We start from the raw sequence: 20107 nt of genomic DNA on the forward strand, positions 1-20107 counted from the left end.
CCATTATGGTTCATTATAGGATATTGAATATTGAAATGGATTTGCTTAATTCTTCCCCTCTCTTCCTTGCCTCAAGCTTTGTCCTGGTCCTAGGAATCCCAGTAGGGACTTGATGTGGACAAGAGTTGGGCCTTCAAGGACAAGAATATAGAGACAGAGGGTGTAGTTCAGTTGTAGAGCATGTACTTAGCATGCAGGAGGTCATGGGTTCAATCCTCAGTACCTCCTTTGAAAAAAACTGATAATAAATAAATACAACTAATTACCCCCCCCCCCCAAATCAACAAAATAAATAAAAAAGAATACAGGGAGGGCTGGGTCTGAGGAGAGAGCAGCTTCAGATATCTGAGTTGTGGGACCTTGGGTGGGGAAGGAGCTGCCAAAGGAGCTACAAGTCTGGTTGAGGCAACCAGGAGACCCCCCTCCAAGGGACGCCAGTCAAGCTGCCCTCTTCCCAGCTCTAGAGGAATGGCATTCCGTCTAAAATCAGACTCATCTACATCCTGGATGAGTTAATTAACCCTTTTCCCTTTCGGACTACACCATCTTTCTAACCCTCAAAGGGTTAAAGCAGCTTCCACGTGATTTTCCCATCTCCCAGGTAGGGGCGGCAACTCCGTGCTTGAAAAACGTGGGAAATAAATTCAAGTCCCAAACAATTTATCAGTACGTGTACCTAGAAATACACCCCCTCTCCACCCCCCTACACTCCGCGGGAAAGCACAACCCTTTGGGTGAAAGGGGGCGGGGGACCCTGCACTTTGATAGGTACTGGGGAGGGACACCCCAGAGAGAGTGGGGCCGGTGGGCAGCGTGAAGAGTGCCCCTTCCCCTCTTTCCTCATTCCCCCTCTGGGCTCTGGGTGCAGCAGGTTAGCGTATCGGGGCCAGCGCCCCTGAGGAAAGGAGGAGGAAGCAAAAAGTGGTGTGCGGAGAAGCAGGCCGCACACACCTGGCGCCTTGTGGAATGAAATCTTAATTAATTATTAAACTGAGTTCCCTCGGGAGGGAGCAGGGCCTTGGCAGGCGGGGCGGGAATGGCAGGGAGGGGGCTGGAGGAGGGAGGAAGGGAGGAGGGAGGAGGGATGAGGAGTGGGTGCTGGGCACCAGTTCAACCCCAGGGGACCCTGACAGGAAGGAAGCCGACCCTCCGTGTGCGGTGTTGGGGGCGGGTAATCGCTGCTAGAGGGTGGGTTTGCCCGCGCGCTTGGGGACCCCTAGGGTGAGGGTGGGAAGAGAATGCAGGAGGATGCGGCCCGGGGGTGGAGCGAAGGGGGAGCGGGCTGGACGGCCCCGCTCCTCCCCGGGGTCTTGATCCCAGAACAGTAGCCGCTTGTTTTCCCAAGACTGGGGGAGGGAGCGGCCGGAGGAGAGGAGGGGGCTCGCAGAGGGAGGGGTCCTATTCTTCGGGCTGTCCCACCCCTACCCGGTTCCTCCGAAGGGGAGCGGGCCACCCTGCCCGGCGTCCGGGGAGGGGGAGGGGGTGCCCAGACAAAAGGAGCTTGTGCCTTTAAGGCGGGGAGTCCGGGAGCCGGCGGGGAGGGGACTTCTGGATCCGGGGTAGAGGGCGGCTGCGCTGGACAACAAGGGAGGGGGCGAGGGCCGGGCGGACTGCGGACGGCGGGAGGGACGGCCGGGACGCGCGGGCACGGAGCAGGACCGCGGGACGGCCGGCCGGCCGGCCGGAGCCCGCGGGGGTGGCGGGGCGGGGGCCCGGGGGAGGCACCGACCCCGGCGGGCAGGTGAGACCGCGCGGAGCAGTGTCGGGGGAGGCGGCGGCGCCGGGCGCTCGGGGCTCCGTGCGGCTCGCAGACTCCCGCGCGCCTCCGGAGAGTTTTTCGGTCGGGGCGCGGAAGCCGGGGCGCGCGGGAGCCCGAGGCTGGCGGAGGGAAGCCCGGGAGGAGATGGAGGATAGAGGACTCCTGGGTCTGGGGCTCAAGGCTCCCACCCTCACTCCCAGCCGTACGCTTCCCTTCCTCCACCCGGAGCGAGTTCCTAGCTTGCTGGGAAGAGGGAGAGATGCATGTACTGGGGGAGGGGCTGTCCTGAGGTTTTTGCAGCCCGGCTGTGGGTGAGCCTCCGAGTTTGAGGTAGAGTGTGATTGTGCTTAGAGGCAGGGGAGGTAGCTTGGGCGGAGGGAGGGATGCCTTCTGCCTGCAGGAGTCCCCTTCCCCTCACTCCAGACCTTGGGAATGAAAGGGCTGGTGTCAAGGCCTGCTGCAGGATGGGCTAGGGGGCCAGACTTTATTCAGAAAGGGCTCTTGGGCATTCCTCAAAAGCTACAGGTGGGAGCGGGCGGTGGACTCTTTCCCCATACCCTCCCCTTACTAGATACCCGTGTGAGTTGGAGGACTCTGGTGGGGATTGTACGGTTGGAGTGGAGGTGAGAGCTCAGTGCAGTCTTTAGGGAGACCAAGGACTGGGAAAGGGAGGAGAAGGATTGCTGGAGCTCCACATACAGGCCCTGGGGAGGCTCCTCTGCATCTGGAAAGGCCTGGGATTGAGGCCCACATCCCAGCATAGTGGGTGGTGCTGGCAATGAAGTGCCCTGCCTGGGCAGCGCCTTCTGCCACGAACTTTCTGAAGTCATTTAAAATCCCCTGGAGCCTCCTTTTGCCAAGGAAGGCAGGGGCAGAGGGGCCCTGGGGACAGGATGGACGGGTGGTGGCCAGGAAGAGGGTTTGGGCGAAGCAGTGGGCAGAGCCATCCTTGGGGCTGGGCCTTGGCCTGCTTCAGGCTCTAGGTCTTAGGCTGGAGAATCCGGGTTTGGGACGGACTTGGGCTCTGGGAGGTACTGGGCCTCCATCTGCCAGGGTGAACAGACATGGCTTCTGAATGATGCGTGGAGTAGTAGCAGATCTGTGAGAAGAGCAGAGAGATCAGGACCCAGTGGAGGGGGTCAGAGCCACAGGCTCAGGAGCCTGTCTCTGGGGAAGAGGGAGGTGGTCTGTGGTTCATAGTGAGAGGTTTCTGGACAAGGAAGGTTGGGGGACCATATAGGGAAGTTTTGTGGCTTTGAACAGTGCCCTCTCCTGTTCCCTGCCCTACCAGCCTGGCGTGGGCTGCCAGGAGTGCTGGGAGCCTGGCGAGTTCTCCAGGATGGGCAGTGCCTGGAGTTGAGCCCAGGGTGGGATGGTGGCAGTTGGTTGGACAAATTACAGATCTGTGAAACTATCCGCTTGTGGGGTCAGGGTGTTCTTGCGAGGGTCATGTGTTCCCCTGGACAGTGTCTGCCCCTTCCTCCATGGGTATAAGCCAGATGCTGGGATATGCTTCCAGGGGGCTGGGAACACAGCCAGAAACAGGTCCTTTAGGAACAGAGATCTGGCCGGTGGGGGTGGTAAGGACAGGTCAGGACTGGCGAGTGGGCAGAGGCTGAAGCACAATGTCAGGGGGAGTCAGAAATCTGCTCACTCTGGGCTCTGTCTCACGCAGCTCTGGGGACTGACAGCTGAGGACACAAGGACTGATAGGACCTGGCTTCTGACTGGCTGGGGAGATACAAGTTCTTGCTCATGACTTTCCGGTCTTTCAGTCTTTTGGACACTGGCAGAGTTTTGGGCTCAAAGTGGTATAAGGCAGGGAGAAGAGCTACCGCTTATTGAGTGTGTAGTGCATGGCAGGCACTGTTAGATTCCTTCCTCACAACTATTACTATTCCCATTTTACAGATGAAAAAACTGATACCAGGAGATTATCACTTGTCCAAGGCTGTGAAGCTAGCAAATAATCAAAATAAGGTTTGAAACCTGGTCTCATTCCAAAGATCACATTTCAAATGAAATATTTTGAAGAGCCAGGCTTTCTTTGGTGACCTTTTCCAAATGCCAGTCTAATGAAAAGTCTTCGGTTTTTGATCTGTCCCTCCAGATGGTGCTGTTGATGTTAGGGGGTTGAAGGGTCTGCTGCCCTGTGGGATATGGGAGAAGGGATGCCGAGAGAATGTGGCGGAGGGTGAACCAGGGAGTGGGGTTTCTGGTATGCAGAGAGGTTCCCGGATGGTCTTCTGCTTTGTGGGCCCCTGGCTGTCTGCCCGGAGCGTCGCCTCTGTGGCATGAGCATCTGGTCCTGTGGCCACCTGGAGCCAGTGCTGGGTACTCTCCCCCTTGTCCCCTGGTGAGTACAAATGTCAGTGCTGCTAGCTCTGCAGGTTAAAGTACAAGGAGCCCCTCAGGGTGCCCTGTGGGCATGGAGGTATGTGGCCCTGGTAGGGACGCAGGCATCCATTAATGGCAGTGCCCATGTCCTTACCCTCTCCTGAGCTGGGCTCAGCTAGGGGACACACTGAGGGTGTTGTCATGAGCACCCCTCCTCTTCCGCCAGATCAAGACATTTCCCTCCTGGAGACGTGAGACCTGGAGCTGACTTGGTTGCTTGTGATCTCTAGAACTTGGGCCAGCCGTATAAAACTGCTGGGAACCTTGGTTCTTTTTTTTTTTTCCTTCCCTGTCAAATCTATCCTGTGCCCCAGGTGGCTGCAGGACCAGCTTCACAGGGTTTGGGTGAAGATCAGATGGAATTCGGTATGTGGAAAGATCCTGAACAGTTTAAAGCAGAAAGCGAGTGTGTAAGAGTGTTATCCATCCATCCACCCATCCACTCAACGAACATTTATTTAGACCCTACTAGATGTCATAGATATAGCAGTGAGCAAAACTGGCCCAAAACCTTGCACTCATGAAGTTCACATTCCAGTTAGGAGAGACAGACAATGAACAAATGAGAAAAATATATAGAATGGCAGTTGCTGATAAGAGCTGTGGTGAAAATAAAGCATAAAGCTCGGAAGAGAGATAGGGAGCTCCAGGAAAGGGGGTTGCTATTTTAATAGAGTGGTCAGGGAAAACTCACTGATAAGGGGATGTTCGGGCTGTGACCCGTAGGAGCTCTTGTTCCAGGCAGAGGGAACAGCAAGCACCACGGTCCCAGGCTGGCCTGTGCATAGCGTGTTGGGAAACAGCAAAGAGGCTAAAAGGACCAGAGTGCAGTGAGAAGGTAAAGGATCAGAGGATTATCATCTCTAGTTGTTATTTCACGTTGACTGCTCTACACCAGTGCCCTTGAGCTTGCTTGCTTTCTGTCTTTTAAGCATATCAATTTATTGAGTCTCTACTATGAGCCAAGTTCAGTACTCGGGGTACTTGAGTGAGGATAAAGCATTGAGCAAAGCAGACATAATCCCTTATAAAGTTTATAGTCGGGGGCAGAGTCACACATTAAACAAGGGGCCATTTAATTGTAATTGTGGTAAATAGGAAATGTGCAGGGAGTAAATGAACAGGAGACCAAACTTGGTCTGAGGAGGGGAACTGGGACATCTTCCGTGAGGAAGCTAACATTTAAGCTGTCACCTGAGAAGTTGAATTTCGCTTGGTAAAGTGTGCACGGTGTGTGAGTGTGATGGGGAAGGATATGGAAAGAGACTCCCTTGTGTACAAAGGTCACCGACTGGCAGCTCACAGGCTGAATTCATTCTGTAGATGTGATTTATTTGCTTTGCAGTGTTGAAAAACATGAGTGACTTGCCAGTGTTTAAAAATCAGGAGATGTCGTGTAAAGCCTACTTTTTTTTTTTTTAAGCTTCTGTTGAAAAAAGTCAAGATCAGGCTCCACTGGGACACCAGTGGCAACAATCTCCTGGTGCAGGACGGTACTTGCCCCCTGCTTAGGGTGTGCCCTCTCCTGAATCAGGTGGCTTTTCTCATTGGTGTGTCCACCACTAAGGAATCAGAGCCTTTCAGAGAAGAGGTGAAGGTCTAAGTATATTGCTTTGCAGTCAGACAGATCTGGGTTAGAATCTTGGTTTTCACACTTGTGTGGCTGCTTGATCTTGGACAAGTGACTTCCCCTCCCTCTGCTTCAGTTGCCTCACCTGTTGAATGGGGGTACCATGGTCTTCTTCAGAGTCATTTTATTTTATTTTTTTCTTTTTTTGCAGGGAGGTAATTAGGTTGATTGATTGATTGAGTGAGTGAGGTACTGGGGATTGAACTCAGGATTTTGTGCATGCTAAGCAGGCACTCTACCACTGGGCTATAGCCTCCCACCCCCAGCAAGAGTCATTTTAAGAGGATAACATGTCTGAAGTGCTCAGCTTGGCGATGGGAAGCGCTCAGTTAACGACAGCTACTGGTGGTGGCAGGTGGTGATGATGGTATTAACACTGTCTCATCCTTTTCCTCCCAGCAGCATGTCGTGGTTTAGTGGCCTCCTGGTCCCCAAAGTAGATGAACGGAAGACAGCCTGGGGTGAACGCAATGGGCAGAAGCGGCCGCGCCGTGGGACTCGGACCAGTGGCTTCTGCACACCCCGTTATATGAGCTGCCTCCGGGATGCCCAGCCACCCAGCCCGACCCCTGCAGCTGCCCCTCGGTGCCCCTGGCAGGATGAGGCCTTCATCCGGAGGGGTGGCCCAGGCAAGGGCACGGAGCTGGGGCTGCGGGCTGTGGCTCTGGGCTTTGAGGACACCGAGGTGACGGTGGCGGGCGGGGCGGCTGAGGTGGCCACCGACCTGGCCCCCAGGAGCAGGCGAGCTTGCTGGCGCCAGCTGGCGCAGGTGTTCCAGTCGAAGCAGTTCCGCTCGGCCAAGCTGGAGCGCTTGTACCAGCGGTACTTCTTTCAGATGAACCAGAGCAGCCTGACGCTGCTGATGGCGGTGCTCGTGCTGCTCACCGTTGTGCTGCTGGCCTTCCACGCCGCGCCCGCCCGCCCTCAGCCCACCTACGTGGCCCTGCTGGCCTGTGCCGCCGCCCTCTTCGTGGCACTCATGGTGGTGTGCAACCGGCACAGCTTCCGCCAGGACTCCATGTGGGTGGTGAGCTACGTGGTGCTGGTTATCCTGGTAGCCGTGCAGGTTGGGGGCGCCCTCGCAGCCAACCCCCACAGCCCTTCTGAAGGCCTCTGGTGCCCTGTGTTCTTCGTCTACATCACCTACACGCTCCTCCCGATCCGCATGCGGGCAGCTGTCTTCAGTGGCCTGGGCCTCTCCACTCTGCACTTGATCTTGGCCTGGCAGCTCAACCGTGGTGACGCCTTCCTCTGGAAGCAGGTGAGTGGTCAGGGAGGTAAGCAGGGAGGGACACCAGGCTGGGAATGAGGAGGGGTTCTGGTTACTGAGGGTGGGTGAGTGGCGGGGTGGATACTGGGTGAGGGGCGTCTGGATGTGTCTGGGAGGAGGGACAGGTGTTGGGAGGCCGAGTTCCAGGGGTCGGTCTACATTTGGGATCTGGGGCAGAAAGCACTGCTGAGAGAAGGGAAGGCTCCAGGACCCAAGCCTGTACTCTGTCCCCATGGGTCACAGTCTATAGCTCTTTAGCCAGAGGCCCTTGAAATAGTGTAGCCTGTAGAGACACACTGTTGGGCCGGAGCTGGAGATGTGATGTTTAGCCCCAGGGCCGGGCCAAGATAGGCTCCATCCAGACCTTGGCATCTCTGGCCCCAGGTTGACATCCGAGACTCAGGCCCTGGTACCTTCCCTGAAAGGCAGCTCTAGATGGTGATCTGAAGGGATTGAGTAGGTTTTGGGTGGAGTTATCGAGTCGCCTCTCTGCTGGACCAAGGCCAGCTCCGAGAGGACAGGGAAGGTGATGAGTGAGTCACTTCTCTTCAGGGCTTGGGGTTGGACTGTAGGTGAGAGGGGCGTTAGGCTCTTACCTCATCTGCCCTCTTCCCACCGGGCACCAGGACTCTGGCAGCCGGCCTTGATGAGGTTCTCTGCCCATGTCAGCTACTCCTCTGGCTTCTGAGTGGTGTGTGAGTTGAGAAGTAAAGGCTTGGCTGCAGGCAGACCTGGTTTTCCAGTGGGCCACATTCTTCTCTGTGAGATCGCAGACAATTAACCTCACCTCTCCCAGCCTTAGTTTCCCAGTCTGTAAAACTGAGATAAAAATAGTATCTACCTCTTGGTGTTGCAGTTAGGGCCCCACCCTTTCCCAGAGTGGAGCGAACCAACAGGGCAGGTTCTTACCTGGAGGCAGGGAGGTGTGGGGATGCTGTAGGCAGTGAAGGGGCCTCCGGGATGTCCCTTGCAGAGAGACTTGAGCTGGTGGAGCCAGCCATCTCGTATCATCCCCTGGGCCAGGGACGAGGGGGCCTTGCCTAGCTGATCCTTCAGGGGCTGCCGTAGGCATAGCCCCCTAACCAACACACCTCTTGATCCCTCCATTGGCACCCTGATTTAGACGGTGCCGTCCTCTGTTTTGCTCAAGGTTTGAGAGAGTGCTACCTTGCCCAGGTCTTGTGGCCTATAGCCCACCCTAGCCCCACCCACAAAGAGGAAGTTGCCTGGGGCTCCCAGAGTGAGAAGCTAGGTGCTCTGGCATGATGCCCTTCCCTGCCCAGCCTGTGCTGTGGAACAGAATGTACCTTTTTAAGAGTAACCTTATAGCCAGTTTGTTTGTGGAGCACACGCCTGCAGGGCACCGTCAGATCTCTTAAAGGGCCAGGGTCTTCCTGCTGCTCCTAGCATCCCCTTCCCGCTTCTCTCCAGGGTAGCTGTCACACTGGGCTTTGGAATGGGACTGCCCTCTTGGGGAAGGAGGAGCTTGGAGGTGGTGCCTCCCTTCCCCCATCCTCTCTGGCTGGCCAGGGGTAGGTGGTGGGTGTCTCTTCTCTGCTTTCAGCGGGCATGGTGCCCAGAGCCAAGCCCAGGGCCTGACTGGGGAGGCACAGCCCCATGGAGGCCAGGACTATGCCAGTCTCGCTTCCCCAGGGCCCCCAGCTGCAGCCTCACCCAGTGGGGCTCGGCTGGCACATTCTTGGGGCACATGGAGAAAGCTGCCCCTGCCCCGTGCGAGTCCTTGGGGCCAGGGCTGTCCAGAACCCTTCTCTGAGCTGAGAAAGATTCCCTGCGCCCAATTGGCCTATCGGTTTCTGGATGGGGTGGGGCTGTGGCCTCATTTGTAGGCTTTGTGGGCAGCCCCTTCCCAGATCCAGCCCCTTCGTCCTAGGATCTGCTCACTCAGACACACTGAGCAGTTCCACTTGGTGACCTGGCCCAGACCGGCGTCTCCTCCTGTTCCCTGGCATCCATTTTTTCTCACAGTCAGATAGGGGTCTGTGTACAGATCTATTTCGGTCTCTTTTCCCCCTTCCCCTTCCCTCTGCCATGACTCACATTTTCCTCTTGGGCTCCTGGGGCCAGGAAGGGAAGTTGCCTGGTTTGCCCCCCTTTCCTTCTCCCCCACTGGGGGCTATTCTTAGAAACCCCCGAGGGAGATAGTGTGCCCCCCTCTTCACCCCTGCTACTGGGAGGGGGGCCTTGTGAGCTGGACTGGGAAGGGAAGCTGGGAGGCCAATCCTAGAGGGTGAGAGCTGGAAATGCTCGGGGGTTAGCCGTTCCAACCCCTCCGTCTTACACAGGAAAAATGAAACCGAGGTCCCAGAGACAGTGACATGCCCAAGTTTGCGGGACCAGTTCTGGTTCTGGGCAGAGCCCAGAGCTCCTGGCTTCCAGTCTGTGCTCTTTCCCTCCCTTCTCCCCAAACCAGAGCCCTGCCCCAGCCAACTCTGGGGTGGAGCCACAGTGCCAGGTTAACCCCTGAACTTCCAGAAACACGGAGGCCGGCCTCCCTTAGACTGGCTCTCCAGTCAGTGCTGCTGCTGAGGGCTGAGGGCCGAACACCCTAGGATTGGGGTCCTGGAGCGTGGGGCCTGGCTGGGCCAGGTGTTGGAATAGCCAGGCCTGGTGGCACCCCATCCCTGTCAGGAAGGGTTCTTTGTGTCAGTGGAGTTGATGATTTGCAAGCCTGGGTTCTGAGGCTGGGCCTCAAAAGCTTGGGTGAGTGGGATCTTGGAGACTTGGAATGTACTATGCAGTAGGCTTGGGAGTCTGACTGTCCTGAACTCAAGTCCCGTACCAGCTACTACTAGCTGTGCGGTCTTGGGCAACTTACTTAGCTTTTCTGTGCCTGAGTCCCTCACCTTTAAAAGGAGATAGTGTTACCCGTTTCATAGAGTCATAAGAAATACATTCAGTAACATATAGTGGACACCTATAGAGTCCAGGCACATTGTAGGTAGCCAACAAGTTACCTTCAGTAATAATAATTATAGTAATTATTATGAAGTTGCGTCAGGGCAGAGAGGGACCTTAGAGGTCTTATTCTTTCTCTCCGGGTTCTAGACGTGCAGACAGAGGCCCAGCAAGATGAGGTGACTTGTCCTAGGCATTCACAGGAGGACGCAGAGCTCAGCTCTCCTGGGTGTGGTTCTGTAAGGAGAAGCACGTGCAGAAGGAGCAGCATTTGTCTTTTGTTTGGGGTCTTTGTGGGGCAGGAAATCATAGTGTGCTGGGCCCAGGCCCTGTGACCTACCTGGCTCTGGTTGGTGCTTCTGCTCCCAGGAACTGTGAAAAGATCACATTTCTAGCTGTGGGTGATCCAGGCAGGAGGCTGGAGTTCTATGGGGAGTGGGGCGTCATATTGCAGGCTTGCGGAAGACAAGGCACAGGATCCTGGCTTCCTCCCCAGAGCAGTGCATCTACAGAGCCCAGAGAATTGCACCTGTGTGTGTTGGGGGTGGTCACCCATCTGCCCCTGCCACCCTTTTGCAGCTCGGTGCCAACATGCTGCTGTTCCTCTGCACCAATGTCATTGGCATCTGCACACACTACCCGGCTGAGGTGTCTCAGCGCCAGGCCTTTCAGGAAACCCGTGGTTACATCCAGGCCCGGCTGCACCTGCAGCATGAAAATCGGCAGCAGGTGGGGATGTTTTCCCTGATCGTGGCCTTCCCCCACCTCACCTGCAAATAACTTGCAGGTTGGATCCACTGCCGCATGCAACTCTGTGGAATAAGTGTGAATGCTTCCCCCTGACTGTGCATCACAGAGGCCCTTTGACACTGGGGTTCCTGTCCTGTCCGAGGGTAGGAGGGAGTAGATAGGAGTGCATCTGAAGGGTTGAATGGGGGAGGGTGGTCCAAGAAGGCTGGGATGTATTTCTGCTGAGGGCTCTAATGGAGGAGGGTCAGGCCATGGTCCAGAAGGGAAGTTTAGGGTCTCCAGGAAGGTTTGGGAGGGTTCTGGTGATGTGGAGGGACCAGGAGGGATTAAAATGTGAGTCCAGGAAGATAGTAATGCTCTGTTGAAACTACTGGTCCAGGAGCGGCTGCTGCTGTCAGTGTTGCCCCAGCATGTTGCCATGGAGATGAAAGAAGACATCAACACAAAGAAAGAAGATATGATGTTTCACAAGATCTACATCCAGAAGCATGACAATGTCAGGTAGGGTGGGGGTGGGAGGGTACCAGGAGGGGCTGGGGATCGGGGAGTCTTTGAGGGCCACATGGCCCTTCCATCTTCTGCCATTGTCCACAGCATCCTGTTTGCAGACATTGAAGGCTTCACCAGCCTGGCATCTCAGTGCACTGCGCAGGAGCTAGTCATGACCCTGAATGAGCTCTTTGCCCGGTTTGACAAGCTGGCTGCGGTGAGGGTGCTGGGGCTTGTGGGCAGGGCCGAAAGAGTGAGAGCACAGCCTCACTGGGAGGGAGGGGTGGATGGCATCCACAGTGAGGGTCGTGGGCTAGGCAGGCTTGGTGGGCAAGAGAGTGAAGGTGACTGTTCCCCAACTCTTTCTCCTTTAGGAAAATCACTGCCTGAGGATCAAGATCTTAGGAGACTGTTACTACTGTGTGTCAGGGCTGCCAGAGGCCCGGGCAGACCATGCCCACTGCTGTGTGGAGATGGGGGTGGACATGATCGAGGCCATCTCGTAAGCACTGTCCCCTTTGGGGAACTGAGGGAACCCCAGCCTGCTCCTGCCCTTTGATGTGTCCCCAGGATTTTTCTTTAGTCTTTCGGCTTCTGTCTTTAAGATCCATCACTGGGGAGGGGAATGTACTTCAGCCTGTGTGAAGACCACGTGCCCTTAGACTCCAGCTATTAGGATGGGGTGGTGGGGCCAAGGTGAGGTGGGTTTGGGCTGCAGAGAGTGCCAGCTGAGCAGGCCTGAAGGAAGGACAGTGGTTCCTCCTCTTCTAGCTCAGTTTCACAAGATGCTTCCGGGCCCCTGCTGGTGAACATAGTTCTTGAACTTTTGCCCTTGAGCCCCTTGCAGACTCAGGAGTGTCCCGCCCAGGCAGTACTTCTAAGCCCTGCCACGAGGTCTGTCCTCGACCCTCTTGTCTCCAAGGAGGGCACAGGGCCTGGGCTCTGGGCTGGGACTGGGGAGGACGGTTCCAGGAGCTAAGCCAGAGCCGCCTCCTCCCAGGCTGGTGCGTGAGGTGACAGGCGTGAACGTGAACATGCGCGTGGGCATCCACAGCGGGCGCGTGCACTGCGGTGTCCTTGGCCTGCGGAAATGGCAGTTCGATGTGTGGTCCAATGACGTGACTCTGGCCAACCACATGGAGGCCGGCGGCCGGGCTGGGTGAGTGTGGGTCCAGGCATTGAGGAGGGGGAGCCAAGTGGGAGTGCCAGGTCTCACCGCCCTGTTCCCGCACAGCCGAATCCACATCACTCGGGCCACGCTGCAGTACCTAAACGGGGACTATGAGGTGGAGCCAGGCCGTGGCGGGGAGCGCAATGCCTACCTCAAGGAGCAGCACATTGAGACCTTCCTCATCCTGGGAGCCAGCCAGAAACGGGTCAGGGTCGGGGTGGGGCTGGGGTGGGGCAGGCAGACAGGGCAAATGGGGGAGCCGGCAGAGGCCTTCTCTGGACCCCTCTCTGAGCCTGTATCCGTGCTGTCCACACAGAAAGAGGAGAAGGCCATGCTGGCCAAGCTGCAGCGGACGCGGGCCAACTCCATGGAAGGGTTGATGCCACGCTGGGTGCCTGACCGCACCTTCTCCCGGACCAAGGACTCCAAGGCTTTCCGCCAGATGGTGAGGGGCCCACAGCACCGGGACCTTGGACCTCACTTTGTCTCCCTTAACACTCTGTGTCCCCCTTCCCTCTTCTGCCTTCCTTGTTGTGGCTCCATCTTCATAGATAGTTTCTGGTATTGGGGTCCCAAGCCCCCCTCCCCGAGCCTATGGGGAGAACCCTCAGCACAGTGTTGGGTGTGGGAAGGGGTTGTAGAGGTGAAGGTGGCCTGCCCTCCACCTCACACACATACCCTCTGTCCCTTTCTCCAGGGCATTGATGATTCCAGCAAAGACAAGTAAGTCAGGTTACTGAGGAGGGAGGCACGGGAGGGGAAGGCACTTACATCCTGGGATGAAGTTGTGGGTAGCTGAGGTCCCCCTCTTCCCTGGACCTTAGATGTGTCATGTGGGAGCAGATGCCACACACCCGGCTCACACTCCCCCTCTGATTGCTGCCTGTGCCCTTCCCTTCTCATGGCCTGTCACATGGCCGTGCTTGTGCACCTGGTGAAGCCATGTCCCCTGCCCTCAGCCGGGGTGCCCAGGATGCCCTGAACCCTGAGGATGAGGTAGATGAGTTCCTGGGCCGAGCCATTGATGCCCGCAGCATCGATCAGCTGCGCAAGGACCATGTGCGTCGGTTCCTGCTCACCTTCCAGAGAGAGGATCTTGAAAAGAAGGTTTGGGGGATGCGAGGGCAGGAGGAGGAAGGCTGGGAAATGAGAGGAGGTCCCAGGAGGGAGGTCTGAGCACAGTTGAGGGAACAGGGGAGTTTCTGGGGAATGGGGAGGCCACCGCAGGGCACAGTGGGGATTCGTATCAACTGGGCCAACTGGTAGTGCCCTGCCTCCCCCAGGGCGGAGCCAGTGCCCAGCTCAGTCTCCCCTCCCTCAGTACTCGCGAAAGGTGGATCCCCGCTTCGGAGCCTACGTGGCCTGTGCCCTGCTGGTTTTCTGCTTCATCTGCTTCATCCAACTCCTCGTCTTCCCACAGTGAGAGCCTTGCCCCTTCTCGTTTGGCGTCTCTTCCCTCTGTCACTTCCCAGAACCTTCCTAAACATCTGTGCAAGCACACAGCCCCTAGGGCCTTCACCCTGCCCGCCTGGGGAGGGGGACGAGGATGCCCAGATCTCCCAGAGTAACGTTTTCCCTGGCCCTCTTCCACCCCAGCTCAGCCCTGATGCTTGGGATCTATGCCAGTATCTTCCTGCTGTTGATGATCACCGTGCTGACCTGTGCCATGTACTCCTGTGGCTCTGTACGTGGGTGCCTTCCAGGGCTCATGGGGGAGGCCAGGCCAGGGGCAGGGAGGGGTCACATGGGACGAGGGAGGAGAAGGTCATGCCTCTGCTGTCGGGTCCCCTCCCTGGGTGGCCTTACCCCTTGGCTGACGTGACCTCTGACTCTCGGTCTCCTGCCTCCCGGCAGCTCTTCCCCCAGGCCCTGCGACGTCTGTCACGCAGCATCGTCCGCTCGCGGGCGCACAGCACCGCAGTTGGCATCTTTTCAGTCCTGCTTGTGTTCACCTCTGCCATTGCCAACATGGTAAAGGTCCAGTGGAAATTCTTCCACCCCGCCTGTGTACCAGGCACCTTTCTGGGTGCTGGGGGTGTAGAGGGGATTGAGACAAATTTCCTGCCCAAAGTAGGGATGAGGTTGACCCCAGTCCTCCCTCCTTCTCTCCCTGCCTCTTGTGATCCCTCAGTGAGAACGTGGGCCCCTGGGGTATCAGGCATCTGGGCATGGCTCTTGTAATCCCTCCCAACCTTGGTTACCCTGATATACCTCCCCTGACTTCTGCAGTTCACCTGTAACCACACTCCCATACGGACCTGCGCAGCCCGGATGCTGAATTTAACGCCTGCTGACATCACCGCCTGCCACCTCCAGCAGCTCAATTACTCTCTGGGCCTGGATGCTCCCCTGTGTGAGGGCACCGCACCCACCTGCAGCTTCCCTGAGGTGTCCAGGCAGTGCTCAGGCGGGGCGGGGGTTCTGATCAGTACCAGTTATTGACCCCTCTGTGCTAGGCTAGGTGATGGGCACTGGGGACCTAGGATCTCACCAGAGTCCCCAACACCAGGAGCTGCCAGGGATCCTGGTGCACTGTAGGCGTGTGTAGAGGGTGAAGGAGGTTTGGGTTTGAGGCTGTGGAGGGGAGCTTGGATCAGGCAGGAGTGTGCAGCGCTCTCCCTGCCTGGGGGTGCTGTGGCCTCTGCCTTCACCCAACACTGCCTCTGCCATCGCTCCCCAGTACTTCGTCGGGAACATGCTGCTGAGTCTGTTGGCCAGCTCTGTCTTCCTGCACATCAGTAGCATCGGGAAGCTGGCCATGGTCTTTGTCCTGGGGCTCGTCTATCTGGTGCTGCTTCTGCTGGGTCCCCCGGCCACCATCTTTGACAACTATGACCTACTGCTTGGCGTCCATGGCTTGTGAGTTTATCCTCAGCCCTTTAACCCCCCAGGAGCCTCTTGACCTTACTGGGTCACTGTGAGCCTCTCTGGTACCCAGGCCCCTTGTGCCCCTGGAATGCCACCACTTACCCCTCACCTGGGGGTGGAAAGGAGGTAACACATGACCCCCAATGTCACCCCAAGGGAACTCCAATCCTGGGAAATCCCTATGTTTTAGGCTTGACATTAAAAAAAAAAATTCCCTCTTGATTTGCATGCTGCTTTCATATCCACTCTTAACTACAGCTGCTTGGTGATAGAGCCCTGGCTGGGAACCAGAACTTCTGACTCCTGCTTGAGGGCTTTGTCTGGGACACCACGCTGGCTTTTCCCTTGCAAAACCCCACCCCTCATGATATGTGGCCCTAGCTTGGTGTGGTAGAAAAAGCCTCTGGGGTCTGCTAGGTTTGAATCCCTCCCCTGCTGCTCATTAGGTGTGTGACCTTGGACAAGTGGGTTAACTTCCCTGAGCCTCAATTTCCTCATCTGTAAAATGGTCATGCCACCTATATCACAGGGTAGTTGTAAAGATTTTAGTAACTAATACTACTGAAGGCTTGCTGACACCAGGCACTGTGCTAAGCCTTTTGCAGGCATTATTAGATCTCACCGTTCTTTTACTGATGAGGAAACAGGGGCTTAGAGAGTTAAGCAACTTGTCCCAGGTCACATAGCTGGTGAGTAGAGGAGCCGGGGAGTGGAACCTCTGTTCTTAAATGAGTTAATATAAGCAAAGGCCTTGGCCTAATGCCTGATTTATGGTGCTCTGTAAACGTAGTTTCTGTCCCCGCTTCCATGCCCCGACCTAGCGACTCAGGAAGAACCGATGATTGTCTCTTGTGTTTTCCTGCCAGGGCTTCTTCCAATGAGACCTTTGATGGGCTGGACTGGTGAGTGAGGACTCTAGGGCAGCCAAGGGTAGGGCTGCTAGATGCCTCCTTCAGACACTGAGCCTGCCTCTGCTCACTTCAGCCCAGCTGCAGGGAGGGTGGCTCTCAAATATATGACCCCTGTGATTCTGCTGGTGTTTGCACTGGCGCTGTATCTGCATGCCCAGCAGGTGGAATCAACTGCCCGTCTGGACTTCCTCTGGAAACTGCAGGTGACTGGGCGGGCCTCTGGGGGAGGGTGAGGAGCCTGGGGGCGGAGCCTGGACCATGCCAACACTTCGGCTGGCCAAGGCTCAGGCCGCTGATCCCACCCTGGCTCCACGCCTCCTCTGTGCCCATCCCCTATCCCCAGCCTCATCCTATCCCTGCCCCTTTTACTCCTTTGCCTGTTCTTTAGGCCTCATCTATCCTCTTCTTCCACGTGGTTCCCTCTGACGCCCATCTCCAGGCGTTGGCCACTGCCCTCGCCCCTTGTGAATGTTGGGCAGTGGGTGATGGGTGTGGTGTCCATAGGCAACAGGGGAGAAGGAGGAGATGGAGGAGCTCCAGGCATACAACCGGCGGCTGCTGCATAACATTCTGCCCAAGGATGTGGCTGCCCACTTCCTGGCTCGGGAGCGCCGGAACGATGAACTTTACTATCAGTCGTGTGAGTGTGTGGCCGTCATGTTTGCCTCCATTGCCAACTTCTCTGAGTTCTACGTGGAGCTGGAGGCAAACAATGAGGGTGTCGAGTGCCTGCGGCTGCTCAACGAGATCATTGCTGACTTTGACGAGGTACTTGTCCAGTTGGCTGGTGCTGGCAGAGAGTCTGGGGACATGGGGACCAGATGAGTGGGGAGGACTTTGGATAGTAAGGCTGGGTTGGGGTGAGTGGTACTGGGAGGAGGAAGGGAGATCTGATGGGACCCAGAGATGACAGGGGAAAGGTAGGTACCACAGAGTCAGGGACAGGGACTTATGAAGGTGTCAGAGGCAGTAAGGAGGTCAGCCCTAGTGCGGCAGAGGTGAGGAGCAGAGGAGGATGTGAGGATCTGTGAAGGCGCCAGGGTAGGTACCAGATGGATGTCACTGAAGAATAAGCCAGTAGTCTGTGGACAGAGCCCCATGACAGGCCAAGTAAGCAAGATGGTCCCCTGAATAGAAAAAAATGGAAGCAAAATGTGAAGAAATGTCCTGAACATCCAGGGCAGGAACGGGCTGTTCCCTGTTCTGCAGGGAAGGCACTTTCTCAGTCTGGGACTCAGTTTCCCAAAAGATGAGGGTTGGAATAATTAATGCCCAGCATTCCCCTGTGGTTCTTGGTTCCGTGAGTGAGCTGGCGAGGTTGACCTGAAGCTGTGTGCTCACGTCCTGGCCTGGGTCCTAATGGCTTCCCGGTGAGGGGGGCTGTTTCCTGGCTCCTTAGCCCTGCACTGAGAGCTGCAGCTGGAAGAGGGGCTCACTTACTAAAAGGATGAGAGCTATTGAGACAGGGGAGTGGGGAAGGGGGCCAGGGTGTGGCACAGCATGAGTGTTGCAGCAGGGCTGGGTTTGGCCTCTGCCTTGATGGCCAGGTCCCCCTGTGCTATCCAGATCATCAGTGAGGAGCGGTTCCGGCAGCTGGAGAAGATAAAGACGATTGGTAGCACCTACATGGCTGCCTCTGGGCTGAACGCCAGCACCTATGATCAGGTGGGCCGCTCCCACATCACTGCCCTCGCAGACTACGCCATGCGGCTCATGGAGCAGATGAAGCACATCAACGAGCACTCCTTCAACAACTTCCAGATGAAGATTGGTGAGAGGGCTGGGCTGATGGCGGATTTCCCCAGGGCTGTTTCTGGGTGAAGCTGAGGCCACAGGCCGGGGATGGCATCTCAGATTCCCCATGGGGAGTCCTGTGGGGGTTCCCTTTTCTCCCACTGCCTATATCGTCTGGTATTAAGAATACAGATCATTTGATGAGGGCCTATGATGTGCCAGGCTCTGTCCCAGGCATTTTTAGAGAGGACTCTCAGAGAGATTAAATAACTCAGCCCCAAGGTCATGCAACTAGTAAATGGCTAAACTAGGATTCAAGACCAGGTTTATCTATAATCTCCAGTACCAGTGTCCTTATTTCTGGCCAGTTTGAGAGGCCCTTCCTCTCAGATGAACTGGTGGATGGGAGTGGTTAATCACAATGGTTCTGGAGTTAGATGATCTGGTTTGAATTCTGACTGTTCCACTTACTCTTGTTTAGCAAATCACCTAACTTCTCTGAGCTTCAGTTACCTTTTCTATAAAATGGGGATAAACAGTACCCACCTTGTAGGGCTGTCGAGAGGACAAGATAGTGTAAAGTGCTTACCAGAGTGGTTGGTACAGAGCGAGCATTCAGTGCTCACACACAGCAGGGGAGCTCCTCCGATGGCAGGCCTGCATCTCCCATTCTTCAGGAGACTTGTGCCTTTTCCACTTTCTTCTCTCCATCCTTCTGAAGGTGCCAGGAGGTGGGGTGCCTACATTGACTACTCTCAATTTTTGTACTACTGTCCCCACCCACCCCAGGTCTGAACATGGGCCCAGTTGTGGCAGGCGTCATTGGGGCTCGGAAGCCACAGTATGACATTTGGGGGAACACAGTGAATGTCTCCAGCCGTATGGACAGCACGGGGGTCCCTGACCGAATCCAGGTAAGGGGAATGCGAGCAGAGGCTGGGAGGGGTATGGGTCCAGAGGGCTTCTGCATGTCCTTCTGTGCAGTTAGCTAGGACGGGTAGGGTGGCAGTGTTCTGTGGCTGGTGGGGTGGGGATGGGGTAGGGAAGCTAGCGTGACTGGAGAACCCCTGGGCCCCTGCAAGTGCAGCAGGAAGGATCCCAGGCTAAGCAGGCCCCCCATCCCCCCCCAGGTGACCACGGATCTGTACCAGGTTCTAGCGGCCAAGGGCTACCAGCTGGAGTGTCGAGGGGTGGTCAAGGTGAAGGGCAAGGGAGAGATGACCACCTACTTCCTCAATGGGGGCCCCAGCAGTTAGCAGGGCCCGGCTACAAATTCAGCTGAAAGGACCAAGGTGGGCATTTGAGTGGACTCTGTGCCGTTGGGTGAAGCTGTGGCAGGGGACGCTGGGCCTCCAGACCCTGCTGACCACCACGAAAGGGAACACCCAACAGGCTGTGCTTGGACTATGCGCGTCTGCCCTCAGGCTGGTGAACGAGGGGATGCCAAGAGGATTATGCAAGTGACTTTCTTTTTTAATTGGGGTAGGGCTGTTCTCTCCTTTTTTCCAGCTTTTGGAGCAGGGCAGGGGGAGCAGCAGAGGAGCCCCCTTGCCTGAGATATTAAAATGGCAGCTTGCCACGCCTACCTTTTCCCATCTGTCTGGGCAATAGGCTCAAGGCTGGGCCCTTCCTTTCCCTCTTTTTCCTGGGAATATTTTGTACAAAGACTGGGGCAGGCTTGAAGAGTGCCTATTCCATGCTTGCCTTTGCTGTGCCTGCATCCCAGCACCGGTCCTGGGCACCCCCCACCCTGGCCAGGTCTCCCTCCTACACACGACACAGGAGGGAAATGCTCTGGGTTCCCACTCTGTCCATATTTCAGGGGAATGTTTCCATTTGCCAAATCCCAGTCCCAGAGTCTGTCCCCAAAGGGGAACCAAGGGACTTCTGACAGCTCAGATTTAGCTCTAGTTCCTGCACAGCTCCCGGGAAAGGGGCATCTGGTCCCAGTGGTACTGTGAAAATGCCCCGCCAGAGAGCAAGCATGTGTGTGGACGTCAGAAGGTCAGGAGCTGGATGTTCACTTGCAGGTGCCAAAGAGCAGGCTGGCCAGGGCCTGGGGTGGTGCCAGACTCTGATGTGAGGGCCCTGATGGGGTCAGGATCACTCCACTCTGCCCCAGCGCTTTCTTGCTGTCTGCTGGCAGGGGGCATGGAGCGTCTCTACCCCTTCTGTTGCCAAATAGAAAAGGGCCAGGGCGTGGGGGAAGATG

At 56.5% G+C, this 20107-nt stretch overlaps 1 protein-coding gene across 5 annotated transcripts; it reads left to right on the forward strand.

Annotated features, from left to right (window-relative positions):
• Positions 1–1140: 1140 nt before the first annotated feature.
• On the forward strand, positions 1141–19478 carry ADCY6 (adenylate cyclase 6). 5 transcript variants are annotated; one of them, XM_072972881.1, is made up of 22 exons: positions 1141–1188; positions 6189–7047; positions 10552–10701; positions 11102–11223; positions 11317–11428; positions 11586–11713; positions 12212–12370; positions 12446–12587; positions 12699–12827; positions 13080–13105; positions 13342–13489; positions 13704–13801; positions 13979–14066; positions 14237–14353; positions 14612–14770; positions 15063–15241; positions 16117–16152; positions 16235–16364; positions 16666–16929; positions 17728–17932; positions 18685–18809; positions 19026–19478. In XM_072972881.1, the coding sequence occupies exons 2-22, from the start codon at positions 6190–6192 to the stop codon at positions 19149–19151; spliced, it is 3501 nt and encodes a 1166-aa protein (XP_072828982.1). In that variant the 5' UTR covers positions 1141–1188; position 6189; the 3' UTR covers positions 19152–19478. The 5 variants fall into 5 exon arrangements, with proteins under 5 accessions (XP_072828982.1, XP_072828978.1, XP_072828981.1 ...); XM_072972877.1 differs by lacking the exon at positions 1141–1188 and adding an exon at positions 1601–1741 and having other exon boundaries at positions 6186–7047; XM_072972880.1 differs by lacking the exon at positions 1141–1188 and adding an exon at positions 1608–1741.
• Positions 19479–20107: the final 629 nt, after the last annotated feature.

This window comes from Vicugna pacos, chromosome 12, assembly GCF_048564905.1.
Source record: "Vicugna pacos chromosome 12, VicPac4, whole genome shotgun sequence".
Classification (NCBI taxonomy): Eukaryota; Metazoa; Chordata; class Mammalia; order Artiodactyla; family Camelidae; genus Vicugna; species Vicugna pacos.

Bases quoted from the DNA above. Each gene is read 5' to 3' on its own strand.
- ADCY6 (XM_072972881.1), top strand. From the start codon at position 6,190: ATGTCGTGGTTTAGTGGCCTCCTGGTCCCCAAAGTAGATGAACGGAAG. The intron at 13,802-13,978 runs GTGAGAGCCTTG...CTTCCACCCCAG, and splicing joins CAACTCCTCGTCTTCCCACA to CTCAGCCCTGATGCTTGGGA. The intron at 17,933-18,684 runs GTGAGAGGGCTG...CACCCACCCCAG, and splicing joins CAACTTCCAGATGAAGATTG to GTCTGAACATGGGCCCAGTT.